The 19,868-nt window shown below is 37.3% G+C and overlaps 1 protein-coding gene across 13 annotated transcripts in view; it reads right to left on the reverse strand.

Annotated features, from left to right (window-relative positions):
- The window catches only part of MEF2C (myocyte enhancer factor 2C), a 174,558-nt gene that overhangs the window by 76,294 nt on the left and 78,396 nt on the right, over positions 1 to 19,868 (reverse strand). For all 13 annotated transcript variants that reach the window (XM_043913572.1, XM_043913568.1, XM_043913567.1 and 10 more), the window contains one exon: positions 3,589 to 3,792. In XM_043913572.1, coding sequence (XP_043769507.1) covers positions 3,589 to 3,792 — 204 coding nt within the window. The remainder of the gene's footprint in view (positions 1 to 3,588; positions 3,793 to 19,868) is intronic.

The following is a 19,868-nucleotide window of genomic DNA, read 5'->3' on the forward strand; positions in this document are numbered from 1 at the left end:
GCAGTTTGTATTACTTTAATGAGATTATTGCTCCTTTGCCCTCCGATTGTTCCCAAGCTAATTTTTGCCTGTTTCATATCCTTAACACGAAGGCCTGTCTCCCAGTTCAGAAGTCCTTGAGCAGTACTGAACATAAGCTGGTGCCTGCTAAATCCTTGCTGAGTGAAGAAATGGCTCTACAGGCTTACAGCGTGTCCCCTGGGACCTGAGATCTTCAGTTCATCCTGAAGGGCTCAGCCCCACGTCTCCTTCCAGAAAGAACCCAGCATCAACTGTGGGAGTCGGCAGGCAGCCAAGAGAACCAGGAGTGGCGCTAGACAGGCGCAAGGGGATGAAGGAAGCAGTTTCTGAATACCATCAGAGCCTCCACTGAATTTCCACAGCCTCACCAGCTACCATTTTGGGTAAATAACCTAGTATACTTGTCATATAGTTAAATAAAATGGACTTTCTTCAAAGGAAGTGTTTTTAATACAACAATTGTTTTTTTTTTCTCCCCTAACCAGTGGATTAAAAACTTAACACATTTACAAAATCTGGCATATTTATATATTGTATCTAAACAGATATTCAAGCTGCATTATAATATAATAATAAAAAAAAACCCGATTCCAGTCTGTCTATTAAGTCTTTGTAAGTCTTTGTGCCATTGTAACAGTAGTGCTAATTATCAAGCAAAGACATGATAATTACGAAGAGCTTTTTTGCTAAAAGAAGGAATCTCTTTCAACACCCACGCGCTGCACAATTTCCTATGACCCTGTAACACTACTCTGGTATGGCCCAGAAATTTGTATTTCAGGCTGAAAACTGGGAATCATGTTATTCCTCTCTCTTCGCAGATCTTTTTTTTTCTTGTGAGTAAACTGTTTTCAGAGGGTTAAGGGAGAGGGATAATGGTCCAAATGGGAAATATAAAACTAATGACCCTTCATGAAACATATTATGCTCCTCATTAAACTTCCTCAGTTAAGTGTATTCCATTAAATTAAAATAAATAGGATTTAAAATTTTACCCAGGAGTAGTAAACTATCCTAACTTTCAACTTTGTGTTAGATCTGTTCTAAGAATAGATTTCTCAAGTCTCTGATGCATCGAAGGTTCTTAGCCTGCAACACAATTTATGTCTTCATCTTGCAGAGGTCTTCAAACTTCGTGTGTTTAAGAATTACTTTGGGAAACTTAATACAAATACAGCTTCCCACCGAGATCCCTTCTTCTAACCAAGGATCTCAGGCACACTGATTTCAGTGAAATGCACTTTAAAAAATACTCTCTGTGCTTTTGTGGTACAAACTTTGTCAAGCTTAGGGATCCCACTTGACTGCTTTCTCCATCATCTCAGTTATTACTACAGTGTGGGAAAGTCAAATGGTGAAGACTCTTGTGATTCAGGTAGTGGAGCAGGCCAGTCCCGAATCACAATATGTGATTTTCAGAGAATCAAAGCATCTCTAGTTTTGGTTTAGGAGCCTCAGAATGTCTTTTTGAGAGATTTAGAACTTTAATCTATTGATATTAAGGGCAGGATAATGATGGAATTGCTACTCTACTCTACTATTTGCTTTTTAAAGAATTACATTGTACAAAACTTTCAAACTCACTGTCCTCACTTCTGAGAGGAGAAAACTTCAGACCTGAGAAGTAGCCAGCTTGTCACCCAGTAAGACTGGGCAAGGCAAGCCCTGTGACTTTCAACTCCATGTTCTTCTCATGACTGTGAAGAAGTCTGGTTGAGACACCCATCTGTCCCAGAATATGAAAATCTCTAGAGTATGTGAAGTTTTAACTCTCCTTTAAAGCAGAGTATATTCCTGGGCAAAGTCCACAGAAGATAATTTTATAGATTTTTAAACTCCTAGGAAAACAAACCTAAAAAGTCAAGTTTTCACCTAGATTAATACAGTTCAACTGCATTTCCCACCATATGAAGGACAGGCGCAGTTCAAGTTTGATGACAAATTCCAATTTGATTTTTTTTGTTGCTCTTCAATGTTTATTGTAATGATTTTGGTAATGAAGTGGAGTTCTGATTACAGAGTTCTGTCTTCAGAACTAATGTTAACTGTGTGTGAATGTATACAAGCATGCATGTGAAGGCACTTTCACACATGAAAACACTTATGAGGTTTGACAGCTGTTAATATTTATGTATTTTCACATTTATATCTGTGCATGAATAAAATGCTATCTGAAATACATACTAGGTAAATTTTATAAATGATCTTAAATTTCAAGATCAAGGCAAGCCCACAATTAGAATCATCAGTGAAACACTAAATGTGTAGCAATGCAAATCTGAAAGTATTTTAAAATACACATATTAGGTCTACTTATCATCTACTTTTGTTTCTCTGAAATTATTTGCTTGGTCTTATTAGGCAAAAAATTTTAAAAAAATTAAAAAACTTTCAAGTAAAAGTAAAGAAATGAGAATTAATCTTAGACAATTATAACAGGTAAAAGAGAAGATGGATGTAAGAGGCAGATTAATTTGATCAGGAACAGAACTACATTTTTTCATAATATGGGACCAGTTAAAGCAATGGCAAGAATAACTTGTATTCTGGTAGACTGATTCTGAATACGTACTTCTGAAACATTTACTTTCTCTTAATTCTGGAAAAGCAGTCATAATCAAGGAAACCATGAGGAGAAAGACAGGTGGGGAAAATAGATGGGGACATCTTATCTCTGAATAATGGGGATATATACCTCATTATACCTCTTCCTTTTTGGTTTAGTAGTCATTGCTTACGAAGGGTACTATAAGGCAATAACATTTAAATAGGATACATGTGGGAAACATTTAAAATTGTATGGCAAAGTTACTTATGGTAACAGATAAAAAATATTTTTGAGTTTCAACATGGTGCTTACTTATTTTTGGCACAATGGAACCATGTTTTAAATCTAACTTGGATAAAACACCAAGTGACATTTAGAAATTCATTTTCATCAGATTTCTGACTCCACGTGTATCAATAGCACTATATTAAATTACATGATTTGGGGGAAAAAACACTTCTGGGAGAATAACTGTCTTTACTCTTTCAGCAAGAATATATTAGGAAGAATGAATTAGAAAGAAGAGACAATGTGAAAACCAAATGAAAAGTTACGGTGAGCTCACTTTTTTTCTTTGACTATGCTGTCAAAGCATACACTTAAAAGAAATCATGAGAAGTATATACTTTAGTATATACTTAAAAGAAATCATGAGAAGTCATCTAAAATGTGGGTGAGCTGTCCCGTAGCCACACTTCCCATCTCTGGTGGCCTGACACTGGGGTGGACAAGGACGACTCAAGAAGGATGAGATTAATAACCTGACAAGGTGCCTGATTTCTAGCAAGGAGCAGACTCACCGAGTCCGACTATTATACCGCTCTCACTTTGCATTGGGAGATAGAGAGAGAGGGTGGAGTAATAACTGGGGCAATAACTCTGGGTACACCTGCGGGCATATACACATTTTAGGAGAAGGAGGCTGTGCTTGTGTGCAGGCCGGGAGGAGAGGAGGGAAGGTCTGGAGGCAGGCGGCTGTGCCCGGGCGTGGGGCCCAGCGGGCGCGCGCGCACGCTCACCTCCACGATGTCCGAGTTCGTCCGGCTCTCGTGCGGCTCGTTGTATTCCGTGTACTTGAGCAGCACCTTGTCCATGTCCGTGCTGGCGTACTGAAACAGCTTGTTGGTGCTGTTGAAAATGATCAGCGCAATCTCACAGTCACACAGCACGCTCAGCTCGTATGCCTTCTTCATCAACCCAAATTTCCTCTTTGTAAACGTCACCTGGAAGCAAGCAAGCAGGCGGGTTTTTTCAGACAGGGAGAAAAAGCACGCCTTGAAACACAAAACACTACTTTTTTCCCTTCGTAACACCAAGTGTGTCGTGATCGGAGCCCTTGGCACTAACGCGTCTGGAAAGAGAGCAAAGAGATCTAAAACTAATTTCTGCTTAGAACTGGAAAATGTGTGATTTCTAGCTTGTTGCTAAATGCAGAAGCTAAATGCCAGATTTCGTGTAGGGCGTTATAATGATGGTGACCTGGGAGCTGTTTCGTTGAGTAATTCAAGATTAAAAAAAAAAAGTCAATTTCAGCAGTGTTAGCGTACTTCTTAATTATAAATCTGAAACTTCTATTTTGGCTACGTGAAGACTGGACATGACATTATGGACATAGTATTTTAGATCTGTGTTCAAAACTTCTCAAAATTGTTTAGTCTCACGCCGTTTAACTGAAAACACTTGAAGAGATCTGACTGTACTTTCAGACAGAGTAGTATTCTGTTTTCTAGAAATCCAGCAGGGAGTTGGGAAGAGCTTTAGCCATAACACTGTTAGGGTCTTGGTTTCGTTCTTCTGTGTCCCTTTCTTCCTCTCCCAAGCCAGAAATTCTACTGTTATCTTTGCCTTTCTCTTCTTTTACTCCAATCTAGACCAAGTCCCATAATTCCTTTCCTCAAAACATTTCTCAGGTTCACGCTTCCTCGTCTATTTCCCAGACGTCTTTATCATTCCCGTCTTTATCAGCTTCCTGTCCTAGGCAATCTTCCTGTCTGAAACCATTGCCTCCTCACTTCATCCTAATCTTCAAAACCTCCCTCTTGTCACTGCCTTTTCTTCCTAATGAGTCGGCTACAGGAGCTCCTCTGGCTTCAAACACTTCCACCTGCCAATGCAACCAACTACAAGCATGCATTTCACTGTTCCCAATTTCAGTCTTCTCTTGAGTAAACTCCACTTTGCCCACCCAAAACCATGAACGTTCTTAAGTATAAGCCTGTATACTTTGTGGTCCAGTGTTTCCCAGCAGGTCTTTTGTAGAATAGCATTTCTATAAAATTCCCCTTGAGACTGAAGTTCAAGGGTTCAATATGGGTAGGAAATGAGGCACAGTGGTATATTAAGGGCTAAGCAACTTTTTAAAACTTCAACCTCCTTTCCAAACTTATTGTTGACAGAATGTTTATTTCTTTGCTTATTTATTTGAGGAGCACTTGCTGTCATTCTTCAGAACAAGGTTTCTGAAGTATCTACCTGGGGAAATCCTGACTGACTGAATTATTATTATCAAAGGTGAGGCTTTAAATTTTTCCCCCTCACCTTCAAATCCAACTTATCGTGCAGAGGTCAGCTCAGCGTTATCTACTACCTACCTGCTTGTAATTCCTAAATCTTGAGTCCTTATTTGTCTCCAGAAACCCAATGGATGTCCTCCACTCCTGTGTCTATTTACAAGTTTTAGGAATGTCATACTCCCAAAGTGCAAATTTCATCTTCAACCTCGAATCTGCCCCCCTTCCTGGGTCCCCGATCTCATCATAAACTCAGTCACCCAAACCAGAGACTATTGAGTGGACTGCAGATGCACCCCATCCCACACTCCTAAATACATGCGTTGATAGGAAGTAGGGACTAGCAGACAGAAAAGCTGACTTCCTGGTCTCCTCACTGCCCACCCCCCCACTTTTGTTAATACTTGTTTTACCTATCATCTTTTGCTTTTTCTTATAGTTTTACATTTTATAACTTGTATGACTTTCTGGGTGATCATTGGCTTAATGTCTGTCTTCCACTATGCTGCACATTCCATAAGAGCATGGACCATTTTTATTTTGCCCACTGCTGTATCCCCAGTGCCTAGAACAGCGGACATATGGGCACAGGATAAAGATCTATTGTCTAAAAGTGAAATGGCAAAAACTATTATGTTGTTTTTTAGAAATATCAAAGTGATAGATGTTATATAAAACTGTGGGGACTTCCCTGGCTGTCCAGGGGTTAAGACTTTGCCTTTCAATTCAGGGGGTGTGGGTTTGATCCCCAGTCAGGGAGGTAAGATCCCACATGCTGTGGGGCCAAAAAACTCAAACATAAGACAGAAGCAATACTGTAACAAATTCAGTAAAGACTTAAAAAATAGTCCACATTAAAAAAAAAAAAATCTTTAAAAAAGTTTGAAAAAAAAAATACTGTGATAGCTTTCCCCACCAAATTTTCATTTAGTAGCTCATAAGTAGAACTTTAAAAAGATAAACCTATACTTTACTAATGATTATATTCTTATATCACATCTGCATGGAAGGCAGTATGACAGAAAGAGAAGAACATGGGGTATGGATTCAGGGGATCCTAGATTTTAATGCAGATCTGCTATTTATTAGTCCTGAGAAATTAACTTATTCAAATTTGATTTTTCTCCGAGTTTGACTTTTCATTTATAAAATGGTGATAGCACCTACTCGAGGTTGCTGCAAGGATTATATAAAATAACATATGTACAATATTCAGTTCAGTTAAGCTTTGCATTTAAAGTAGAAGCTCAATAAATCTCAGTTTTTATCCCTTTCTTGCCTGACTTATAGGAAAAGAACTTACAAAATATACCTGTCTTAGTGGCTCAGAGTCTACTGATCAAGGTTATTTGAAGATCTTACTACAGTGTTCCTGATAGAAAGATAAAACTGAACTATGGAATCTCCACTGATCATTCTTTGGAAAAACACAGCATTTAGATATTTACCAGCTGACACCAGCTAGTCAAAATCTACTAAGCTTCAACTTGGATAATTTTTCTTTGTAATATCTGCCAATGTCTCACCTTCTATTTTATGTTTATTGATTGCCTCACTAAAAAGTACTTCAAATAAAATACAGCTAGTGTTTTCATATTTGATTATCATACTACTTTAGAAACTTTTTTTATTCTGGTTCATTCAGATGAGTCATGATTAGTATTAGGGATGAGCTAAATAAAGACTCTCTTTTGGAATGGATATAAATCATCACTATTAATTATACAGATTTATACAAAATGTCTTTTAATAATTCTCTTAGATGTAGTTTAGTTATGCAGACATACTTGCACATTGGTATTTGTTTAGTGAAATAGGTTACAGAGGCATTCAGTGCAGAAGGCACTGACCCAAAATACTTTCATATATCTAAAACCACTTTTAATCAGACTTTCATGACCACAAACTGTAGGTGGAATGTCTCAATACAGTATGGTTTCTGTTGTACTCAAACCTCAGAATTTAGCACGTTACAAAACTCACCATCAAAGTACATTTCGGCACAGAAATATCATTAAAGCCACTATTTGTGTTTACTTTTAGGTACTCCTCAACATTTGTGTAACCAAATAGGCTGCTGGATAATGCATACTTATTTAATAATACCTGTCAAAAAAGTCAGTGCATATAGCTTCTTTTCATTAAAACTGCAGACTGAAATGATGATAACTGTACTAAAGCATTTAAGAAAATATCTTCAAAATCTACTCTTAATTGTGCTAAATTTAATTCTGTATTATGTTCATATTCTTCATAGCATACTCAAAATGTATTTTATAATGCTTCTTCTCATTGTTCACAGTTAGATAAAATTGTTTTTGAGCATTAAGCTTTCTTAAGAGAACTGGGATATTACTCTTCATTTAAAATATGCCACTCAATGACAAAGATTGCAATTCAGAGCTTTTACACTAAAATATAATAATGTATTGTAATGATTACATTTTTCATAACTTGAGAATAGTTTGTAATGGGGACAAGTCCATTTCTACTTCAATAACATATTCGAACCTTAGGTGACATGGAAAACTGTTTTTACAGTAGTTAGGCAAAGAGATTTCTCTTTTCCAGTGCTACATCAATCAAGGTGTACCGAGAAGAGAATAAAACCAATACTGTTTAAGTGGGCACTACAATTTACATTCAGTTTTCAAAATCAAAGAGACTTCACATGTAACATACGTATGGAAAGCAAGACGACTCTGTAAACATTGAGCATTTTATGTTTCTTTCTCTTTACCTCTTGAAACAGCCCCAAATGTAATAATGATGATGTTTTTCATCATTTCAGTATTAAGTTGTTTATTAGCCTCGGGTTTTAAATCCTAGCCTAAGGGCAGGGATCACACATCTCATGCTGACAATTACTCTAGAACTTATTAGGTATGAATCAGGGCTTGGAATTAGAATTTTAAATTGAGAAAAGGCACATTCATGAATTATAGAACTTTTGACAAACCTTTATTATGAGACTTATTCTAATATTACAGAGTTGACTGGTTGTCTGAGTTTGCTTCTCCCTGAAGACACCATGTCTGGCCTCACAAAGACTGACCAATAGATACTCAGTCAACGAATGGAGTTTGGAATGGTGTTTTAAACTCTGAATGTCTTAATAAAATTTTCCACTAAAAGTAGATACTTTTTAAAACTTGTGTTTTTAATATATTATTTTTTCCTGAAGTAAGAAAAAATAATTTAAAAAGCTCAGAAAAAAAGTGGACTTTATTCCTTGCCCTGATGACTCACCATGAAAGACAGACAAGTGTGAAGGTAAAAACTAAACTTTACAATCACAGGAAACAGAAGTAAAGGGGGAGGATCTAAGAGTTCAAATGACTGCATTCAACTGAGCAAAAATTTATTGAACTTTCTAATGAGTTCAGATTTTTAAAGAACATATATTTGGCAAAGCATTTGATGAAATCCTCATCACAATATTATAGATTTGAGATTAGCTGGTAGCAATTTAGATGATTTAAATATGAATTAATTAACCAGTGTTAAGTTTAAAGACAGTCTCTTGCAATGGCCCATGGAGCTGAGTAACTTTCCTGTTTTTCCTTTTTTCCATTTTTATCATTGGTGTAGAGGAAGATGTAGCTGCCGTGTTTATCAAATCTGCATACAAGACAAGTCTGGGTAATAACCCAATACATGGAAGAGTCTCTATCCATATATAGCTTCCTCTACATACTGGAAAGCTGGGTCACAAATAAGATAACAAAGATAACGTTAAAGATTTCATTTGTATTTAAAAAAGAATTATGTAATCTCAGGCTGGAGGAAAACTAACGTGATAGCTGATTATGGGAAAAGGTTCTAAAGTTATAGTGTTTCACAGTGGGAATTAATTATCCTAATGATCTCTTTGTTAGTCAGCACCAGCTAATCTTTGGTACTATATTCAGCTCTGAGAATTTTAAGAAGACATTGACGATACCGACAAAATTAGAGCATCTATAGGATGGCAAACAAGTTGATGATGGTCTGAGAATAATTTTGCAGGAAAAATCATTGAGGGAATTTGGAATGTTAAGCCAGAAATGCCAAACACTTTCCAAGATCTGCAGACTTCATGGCCATGTGAAGAGGCAGATGAGTTATTCTGTCTTATTCTATAGAGTGGAGTTAGCAAGCACTGCTGAAAATCATAGAGGTTCAAAATAAAAGGGAAATCTAGTGATGAGAACTGGCGGACAGCGGACTTAGCCTCATGAAGTTAAGAAGCAGTTCTTTCCTGAATATGTTCAAGTAGGGCTGCGTATCAAGGCAGGTGTAGAAGGCGTTCCTGAATTAAACAAGAAGCTGGACTAGAGATCTTTAAAATATTTATTCCAGATTTTAGATGTTCAGATTCTATGCCTATGTAGCACAGACCTTTGGGTGAAGGGGAAGTTTGGAGTGAATGAAATACGATTTCCAACAAGAATCTATTTCTGCAATTTCATTTTGTAGAATGCTTTATATTTTGGTTACTCAATCTCATCAATATATTACCATAATCACTTCTAATTTTCATATTCCAAGAAATAAAACTAGATCACAAAAAAAAAAAAAAAAAACTAGATCACTTTCTTTTTGCAGTTAGAAGAGATATAAAAAAGACTCTAAAGAACTGGAGTGGACAGTATTAAATTATGTATAGCACAGAAAAACAACTGTCCAGATTGATAAAATAACAAATTCACATTGTTAAAATATTTTGAAAGAAGCAGTATCTATACATTGTTACTGAGGCTCTGTGCTGTGGAAGCAAAAACATGGGAACTGAAAATCAAGTCTAAGCTCTGCCATGTATGATCTGTGTGTCTTTGGCCTTGGGTAAATTGTTTAACTTATCAGTCCCCTGGTATCCTCATCTGTAAAGTGAAGGTAATAACAGGCATCCTACAGAGTTATGATGAGAGTTAAACTAAGGAACACACAAGTGTCAGAGACTTGTTGACTGTGAAACATGGTACAAGGTAGGTAGTATTTCTTTTCTGAAATGTGAGGCTCAGTCACTTCTTATTATATACTGTAAAAGACTGCTCTCCTAAGATCTGCTAGCTTGTTTCACCATTATCATGTTTAAGAGTTTCTCTCTCAACTAAACCTCAAGCTTCACTTGAAGGCTGGAACATCTCCTGTTTGCTCTTGTAAACTGAAGTCCCAGACCAATGCTTGGCTCAATATTTGTTGAATGAATAAATGGGTAGATGGATGGAATAATTATTCATTTTTTTTGGTAATTCAAAATGAATCTCTATGCAAGCTCAAACTATGTTAATAGGAAATTTGCCACTAAGGGAGAAAATTTCACATAGTTATTTTTCTTTCTTTTTGTCACATTAACTTACAGTTTACTGTAAGTATGTTTTTAAACATACATTTGGTAAAAATGAATAGGAGAAAAACTGGACTGGATCAGATCTTGTGTGGGGGCTTGTTGGTGAAATTGAAGCATATATTTTTTTATAATTGTTTTTAGATAAGAGTGTTGACTTTGGTGACTTTTTTTTCTAAGAAGTTCAAAGACTTTGTAAACTATCTTGCTACATCTGACAGCATCTCTTTGAAGTTATTATTTGGCACAGTTTATCATCCCCATTTCTCAGATGATACTGCAAACAAAGGCATGAATTGCCTTATTCCAGGGTCACAAAACTAGTCCTTGATGAACCAGAAATAGAGCCCTCTTCACACAACATCCATCTTTCTTCCCATTAGTCGGCATTCCTTCCCTCTTTTAGATAACTGTGCATTTTAGGGGCTGAAAGTCAGCACAACATGGACCTTGACAGCCACTCATCAAGCATTGTACAAGTACACCAAGAACTGGCAGCAATTCTGAGGAGTAGAAGAACTTATTAATTAGTATAAGGATAGCTTTCTAGGCTAAAGTAAAAAAACAAACAAACTAAAATACGAACACCGAGAAGTTGGTTTCTAGGTTCTGACAATAAACCAAAGCTCCTTTTGTGTGGACTCCACAGTCGCCTCTGTCCTCAGACCTCCAGACTGGATCGCTAAAGCCAGTGAGAACCACATGCATGCGCTAGCGGGCACACACTCGTTCTATATTTATGGATGTTTATTTAAATTTCACAAAATGAGAAGCATTTTGGTTGGTAGCAAATACAAGCCTGTTTACAGCCGGAATAAAAGTGGTGGGTCTCTGATTTACTCACAGTCAATGTAAATAACAAGTTCTAAAACAGAGGACAAGTCCCGTGTCATTTCCTACAGGGCAGGGAAATTAGACAGACGACTGGGTAACAGAAAGGGCATTTAATAATGAGTCTCCACGCCACACGCAGGCCTCTGTTCACCCTCCCAATCCTGGCTCCATTCATAAAGTCACCTCAGGAGAACTTTCCTGCCACATTTTAACGGTGGGAGTCCTTGCACCTTATAGGCAAGGATAAATGAAAGGAAAAAGACCTTCGGAAACAGCAGCTATTCACGTTTATGAGAATAACAGAGACCTAACTCTAAATGACTTCAGATGTATTACCAAGGGGAGCAAGGGTGACTTTATATATGGATATCCAGTGTTTCTTCCCACCAATCAGAATTTTTCGTCCTGATCTTAATTGAACTGCTCAATGAGTAGAGAACTTTTTACTCATTTCAACTCATAAAGTAACAGTAGTTTCATAGTTTGGGACTAATAAACCTAGCTACTTCTATTTTCAGACCTTTGAGGTTTTGTTTTTTTTTTCAAAGAGAGTCACGATGAATACAACTGTCATCTTACGAAAATATTTTAGATCCACCCCTCCTCACCCACAGCCTAGAGAATCTCTCCGCTTCCTCCCAGTTAAGGAAATGGAGTGACTAATGAGGAATGAGATGGGCAGTTGGCGGATACAATGCGCTCTCTAATCCAGAGAGCATCTAGGTCTTCCTCTGTGTTTAAAGGGTTAGCGATGGAGTCAAGAGTCTGCCACGACAATCTTTAATTGAAAAAAAAAAGGGAAATGCCCTCTTAAATGCTCTTTTTCTTCCCCTGGCTTGTTCCTGACAGTAAGTAATGGTGCGACTGTTCTAAAGTCTTCCTCTTCAATTTTATTTTGTTTAATTCAGTCTGTCATTAGAAAGGCTTGCGAGCTTTAGGCCTGATGATTACTTTCGGTGGGAGGAAGTAGGGCCACTGCAGACTTGTGTTCTAGACAAGCGCTCCTTTATACAATGACGGGGCCTGCCACCATAAATGAAAGGCTCTTTAAAGAGCAGAGAGGGACTCTTTTAAGCAGAGTGCTACCATGTGCTTGTAACCCTCCAGCATAACTTGCGAGGATGAGACAGCAGTGTGTTCTGCTGCAAAGAGGACTATTGTCCTCGTTAGCCTCCAGCAAATTGAGCCCCGTTTCGCTGCAATGCAGTAGGATTTCCAAAGGGTTGCAGGCAATCCTTCCTAAAATTCTGAACGTCATAAAAGGATTAAAATAGGGGGGCTCAGCGTATGGAATTTAGAACTCTACCGACCCCCTCACCCTAAGTCAACACCCCAGCCCTCAGAACGGGCCTTTAAATCTTGTGCCTTGCACGCTATTTTGAGGAAATGTAATAAAAGCATGGGTTAAACTTGAGTATCTATTAGCAAATTCAGAGTCTGAGTTTTAAAACTTGTCATGGCTGATTTCTGATATATTTATAAACACGAGGACAAGGAAGATGATAAACTATAATGATTACATTTAGGATTTAAAAGATTTCATTGTGGTCCACTTTCAAGCTTAAGAATGTTTTGGATTTTGAAAAGAGGAGACTAGATATAATGCAATATGTTTTACGTTTTTTAATACATGCTGTTGAGGTCTGCTTGGTTTCTTAAGAGGCTGATTTACATTCTAAATTCAATCTGCAGATGCAGTCATGAGACAAATACTTATTTCTCTTTATCTTGTATACATGAAATATATCATTTGAGTCTGAAAAGAATCAAATAAACCAGATTAATATTTTGGGGTCAAAAACATGTTTACTAGTTTAACAAAGCCAGAATGTACCTAAGGTAAAGGTCAAAGACTACTTCATTCCCTGCTGAGCAAATGCTCAGGAAGCACATTTGTCTATGTTTCCTGTCATAACAGGAAGAGTGTAACTTCTTCCTTTCCACAATGGCTTCAGTTTTACCTCCCAACTCCAATATTTTCTCCCTCAGGGCCTTCCAAATCAATCCTTGCAAGACAGAAGGCAGGAGGCTGTCTCCGTTGTAGTTTCCAAACAGTTACATTTGTTGAAATGTTATTTAAATGTTAGTGATTTCTTAAGCTAAGCTGTTCCAACTTAAAATTAAAAGTCAAATATCCAAACATTTAGAGTGGTTCTCTTATTCCTATTAGTGGTCCAACATATTTCAAAAGAAACACAAATACATATTCCATACTATGGAATTTCATTTACTTTAACTATGTTGTTATTTTTTTTGCCCCCCTCCAAACAAAGTCATTATTCTCGGTGGGGGCGGGGGTTCCACCTGTCTTCAATAAGACTATCTGGGATGTAAGCTTTAAAAATACTTTTACTATAATAATTTTCGAAGGAGCTCATTTTAAATGAATAAATTACAATCTTAAAGGAAGTCTAGACTGCAAAGTACAAGGCTTTTGAAACAATTAGCAACATGTTCTTTAATCTACAGTTTGGAAGAAACTTCTTGGTTTATGACGTATATACGGTCTATTTATAATGTTAATATTTTTAGTGCTGGTTTCTCAGCAATACAATGTCATAGAAAGTTTGTGCATTTGCCGAGCATAGGGCATTTGCAGCACGCAGAACGATGTGTGCATGCACTCAGAGGTGGAAGGGGCCATTCGGTGCCAACTTGCTACCCAGAGGGAGGGAGACACGAGAAATATAAGTGTTGAAATTTTTGTAAATTACAGTTTTAAATGGAAATTGTATGAGATACACAAATTAGAACTGAAACAACGAAAGTCTCGAAGCCTTCAAGTTCAGAGCTTAGTTCTTAAATCCAGAGACAGAATTCAAGAGTAGACAGTTATCCTTTTCCTTATGAACATTTTGGGCTCTCTTGGACTTCTCACTAAAGTAAAAACTAATGAATAGTTACATGGCAGTTCAGATAATACCTTTTTGGCAATAAAGAAACAGATCTAGCTGTAAAAGTGTAAAATGTCCCACACCACATGGAATGTACAGAAAATGTGCTGTGTACTATCTCTGTGATTCGTCTACAGAGCTGGGCGATCATTTGTGAATTGTTTTCAAACTGACAGGAATAGAACAGAAAGGAATGGCTTGATGTCACAGCTGCTAAACATACATCTGAGCTCTTTGGTTACACTTTCTTTGATTTGGAATCTTGCAGAAGTAGTTTGTCACTTTGCCTTTCTGGCTTTCTTTTTCAGTCTCTCACCAGTGAATTTCAACTCTGTAATAAAAACTTTTCCTCTTGGTGATTTTATGAATAACAAAAGAGTGATTTCATTTATATGCATAGGGAACCTCTGAGCAGGCATGCACAGGCTGCATCAAAATACCTTGCAATCGAATTCTGAGGTGCACTGCTGTGTCCTAATGCATTGCCATGATATATCCTTTTATTGATTCATTTTATAAAATTAGTTTAATGAAAAAATTTAATATGAATTTAGCAGTGAGCTGTTAAATGGTATTGAGGGAAAAGTGGTATCATCATCACCATCATGAGTTATTTCCAGGTTTATTCTGGATTTAGAGATTTTAAAAAACCCAACACTTTGGCACTGATTGAACTTTTTAATCACTTAATTTGAAAAAAAGATTCCCGATATTCACTGTCTAACATGGATAATGCTTCTATTGTATTTAAAGCATAGTTTCCTCTCAAATAATTTGTATTTGCTTGACATGCATACAAGCAACTGATAGGTCTGGAAGTTCTGTTTGTGAAGATGACAGAAGAAAAGTGTGCTTGGATGACTCTCTTCTAACTCTTGGCTTAGAATTTATCAAAAAAATATTTTCTTGAAGCAATTTATTTATATTTCTATGTTATCCAATTCCTCACATTTAAAGATTGAATCTATCTCAACTTCAATAAACTTTATACTAGGTTAGTAGGCTGCAACTCTCAAGTTTAGCACCGTAATTAGCCCTTTTATTCCCTGATATTCTGGATATTACCTTGAAGGAACTTAACAGTAAAAATTCCATTGAAAATTTTAGTTAAAATTCGAAGAACCTAAAATAGAGAAAAACTAGGAAAATTAAGGTGTAAAACTTCGTTTTTCAAAAAAGAGTCATTTGAGAAAATCAATGCACCTCTTTTTTTTTTTTTTCAGTTTAGTTAGAAAATATCAGGTTTAGTTTAAAAACCTCAGTACGTAGAAACTGTCAGAGACTGCATCTACACTGAACATATTTCTCTAGTTTTTTTTTTTTTTTTTTTCCTGAGCCCACTTAAAATCACCAGAAGTCATGTAAGGAAACTGGAGATAGGGACATAAGAAAAGGGAAAAAGTTACAAAATGTAACAGCTATGACTAATCCCCTTTAGTCATAAGGGGATTCTCCTATTCTATTAGCAGGAGAATGTTGCTAATTGTCTTTAATTTGTGCTCCAGATACTGCACTGATAATTACATGAAATTTTGTTTGCTGGCAAAAACTGTTAGTGTGCCAGGTCTGATGGAAGAAAAGAATTTAAGCCATTTAATAATCTTTATGCTTTAACTTACTATATTAGGTCGTAACTGGGTTCTTTGGCAAATATTTCTCTCTGGTAGTTACTCAAATATGTAAATATCTTTTTTAGAACAAGTCACACAAATAAATTTGGGTGTGTCTCTCCTATCCTCTCAAAGTGGAAAAGCTGAAATTTTAAAATACAAACACATTAAGTAAACAGGTTTAGGTTAAGCATGCCTGATTTTCATATATCTTTTTTCTTGATGTAACAGATATAACAGATTTCTAAGTATATTCTGTTTGCAGGAAGAGTCATATGAGGACAAAACTCATTTAAAAATCTGGCTGTTTCAGAAGCACATAACAACTGGTACCATATGAAGGAGGCTAAGATTATTGCCTAATTGATGAAGGTAACTCACAGGTAAGAACAAAAAATGCAGGTGGAGAGACTTGAAATTGTAGTGTGACAATACGCTGCAAGCTAGAAATGATAAAAATGGTGACAAGTAGTTCAGAATAATTTGGTCAGGAACATACATTTGAAAGTAAGTCCCACAAGCATAAGAAACTGGGAAATTTCTTCTCCCCATCCTTGGCACGAGCCCTGCCCTGCGAATGTTCTGTGTGATTTTTCTTCCTGTTCACTAGCCATCCTCTGCCATCCTGGCTCTCGCTTAGAAATGAATCTCTTGCCCTTTATTAGCTTCCACAGGCTCCTTTGTGCCCCAACTCTACTGTTTCGGGCTCCCCTGCTGGCATAGTGGTGAAAGAATCTGCCTGTCCGTGCAGGAGAAGCAAGAGCCTCGGGTTTGATCCCTGGGTTGCAAAGGACCAACCCAGGCTAGTGGTCATGCCCGGAAAATCCCATGGACAGAGGAGCTTGGTGGGCTACAGTCCATGGGGGTCACAGAGTCGTGCATGACTGAGCAGGCATATATGCTCTACTCTGCTCCACTTTTCCTTGCATCTCCCTGACACCCTTTCGAGTGGGTAACACCCGCTTGAGATGAATGGTTCAGGTACCATTCCTTAGGGTGCTCTCAGCACAGGAGTTGTTTGAACAGAAATCACATCAACTATAATAACTAATGGCTCAAAGACCTCGAGGCTTAATAGGAATAACTAATAGGTGAATTTCTCGGGCACTCATCGCATGCTAGGTGCTTTACATTCATCCTCCATTTAATTATCTCAATGACCCAATGAAGCAGGTACTATTTTTCAATCTTCCCCTCTACTGATGAGGGAAGCAAGGCTCAGAGGGGTCAAGTTACTTGCTGGAGGGTCGCACAGCTAGTAGCAGGCAGAACTCAGGCCAGAACAAGGTTTGTGTGTCTTTAAAAACTATGCTCTTCACCACGATATGCTGGACGCGGGATGATGTATGTAATGGGGGAAAGTAATGACATAAAACTAGGCTCTAAGCCATTATCTTCTACAGAACGCAGCATGACGTAACTGAAAAACAGCTTACTTTGTTTTTGAATCTGAAAGATTTGGGCTCAAATCTTGGCCACCTCCCAGTGTTAACTCTCTGACTTCAAACCTCTGCATGATCTGGGCCCTGCCTAGCATCTAAACCTTTTCTCTCGTCTCTCTGAAGTTACACACAGGAGGCTCAAGTAAGTTCCTTGGGGCGTTCCTTCTTCCACTCCTCAGCCAGCTCTTCCCTTTCTCAAGGAGCTTTGCAAACACTGTTCCCCTGGAATGCTGTCTCCTGCCGAACTCTGAAACATCTCTTTGCTCCCATCTTTCAGCGTTTCCTCAGGGAAGCCTTTCTCCCACCCCCAATCTAAATAAAGCACCTCCTGTTATTCTTTCATAGCATGTGGGTAGTTTCATTCATAACACATGTGAACCAAATTTTTGTTATATATTTGCATATCTCACGTCTGGTTCATCCGACTAGGCCCACAGGCCAATCCTGCCTGCCTCCCGTTTTTGCCAGTAAAGTTTTATTCAAACACAGACACGCTAAAATTCGTGTATGTGTTGTTCTTTGTCGCTTTTACTCCAAGGGTAGAACTGAGCATCTGAGACAGAGACCGTACGGTTCACAAGGTCAAAAATATTTGCTATCTGGCCCTTTACAGAACCAGGCTGCTGACTTCTACAGCAGACAAGAAGCTGAGTAAGATTCAATTGGCTTACTGCTGAGCACTTCATGTTAGGCAGGTTGCAAACAAATGATATTTGCTGACTTAATAAATAAATGAATTATTCAGCTATAAATGGAATTAATGAGGATTAAATGGAATAATAAATATGTAGTTCTTGGTACACATAGCTACTTTCAAATTATTTGAAAACTTCTGGGAGACAAATTGACAATTCATGATTTTATTTTTATATAGTAGCTTAAGAAATCACCTTGTTTAGGTTAGAGATTGAGAAATAAGTGCTTTTCATAAACTTGGAGACTCTGGAAAATTTTTTAAAAAACAAGCTGTTACTTTTTCCCTTCTCTAAACTATTTTATGTATATAATCAGAGTTCTTGAATTTTAGCTGTTGCCTACTGCCATAATGAAAAATAAAGTAAGGGCAAAATTCAATTTAAACAGTCGGCCGCTCTGTTTTCCCACAGTTTTATTTCTTAATGATATACAACTTATCACATCAGCTCTGTAATATTTCATTTCACACTTTAAGCCAGTATTTCTTATTCTGTAGAAACACACCCTGTTCTGTATAGCCAAATAAACACCTGCGATGGCAGGGCAGGCTTTTACTGCTTTTGAGAAAAGATGACAGTGAGCTATTGTATGAGGTTCTATTAAGGAGTCTACAGTGGGGGGAAGCTTCCAGAAGGGCAAAGCGGTGAATGCTTTTCTTTTCAACATCCGAACACACACTTTAAAGGGAGCCTAGGTTAGGGGTGTCTCCTCACTTTGGATGACATGCTGTTGCAGATTTGCTGGTGCTGATTATTAGAAGTGACCTACATCTTCTAGGCTCTCTCCCAAATGGCTCTTATGATCACTCTTGCAGTAGATGAGAGGCACGCAGATGACTATTTTTAAGTGAGATGGCTGTTTAAGATTGTCAATAGCCACTTACAATAATCACTGGAATATATATTAAAACATGGAAGTTATCAATTTTACTAATTCTATTTAAGAGTACTGAATCACAGGGCCAACTGAACCCAAGAACTGAAGAAAAGACTGTGTATGTATGTGCTACTGGGCTTAGTCATGTCTGACTCTTTGCCATCCCATGGCTGCAGTCTACCAGGCTCCTTGACCATGGAATTTTCCAGGCAAGAAGACTGGAGTGGGTTGCCATTTCCTTCTCCAGGGGATCTTCCCAACCCAGGGATCAAACCCATGTCTCCTTGCATTGCAGAAAGATTCCTGACCTCCTGACCCATCAGGGGAGTCTTAAGTAAAGACTACCCAGATCCTACATTCTATAGAATAAAACCAAGGAATTCGTCTTCAGGATTAAAAAAGATAAGACTAACTAAACTGAATTTAAATAAATTTTATTCTCTTAAAAGTTATTACGACTTCTAACACTGGTGAGAGTGACAGCAATTGTAGATGCAGCTATATTTAAATTATGAAGAAACGTTCACTTGTAGCTCAAAAGTTAGTGTTAACATTCTTGCATGCTTATATGAGCTTCATATTTCTTTATAAAGCATAATGAAAGCTCATGACTTCAACCTGCAAAAACTTTCTCTTGTCTTTGTAAGCAAAAAGAAGATACAATAAATTTCATGAACCCCCATATTACCTGGTATTATTAATAAAGTGTAGATGCCAATTCATATATATTTTTGACTGCACCCCAAATAGGTGCTAGCCCAAACAGTAAGGTCTAAATAGTTAGTGGTATATGATGTTCAATATTTCAGTCTTAATTTCAATTTCAAGCTATAAATCAATTAAAAATACTGTGGGTTTTTTTTATATTGACAGAATTATTGCGTTTTGGCTTGACCCATAGCAATAAACAATGTTTAGGAAAACACTGAAGGAATCTATCATAAAGCTTAGCATTATTCATCCTTTAGCTCAATTTTCGCCAAAAATAGTTCAAGTCATATGTACCTTAAACACAGTAATTTAAAGGAGTATAAACCTGAAAATCTCAAGTTTCTTTATCACTTAATGGCATACTGGCTTTGATGGCATAAATAACAACTTGCATTCA

The sequence above is a fragment of the Cervus elaphus genome, chromosome 9 (assembly GCF_910594005.1).
Source record: "Cervus elaphus chromosome 9, mCerEla1.1, whole genome shotgun sequence".
Classification (NCBI taxonomy): domain Eukaryota; kingdom Metazoa; phylum Chordata; class Mammalia; order Artiodactyla; family Cervidae; genus Cervus; species Cervus elaphus.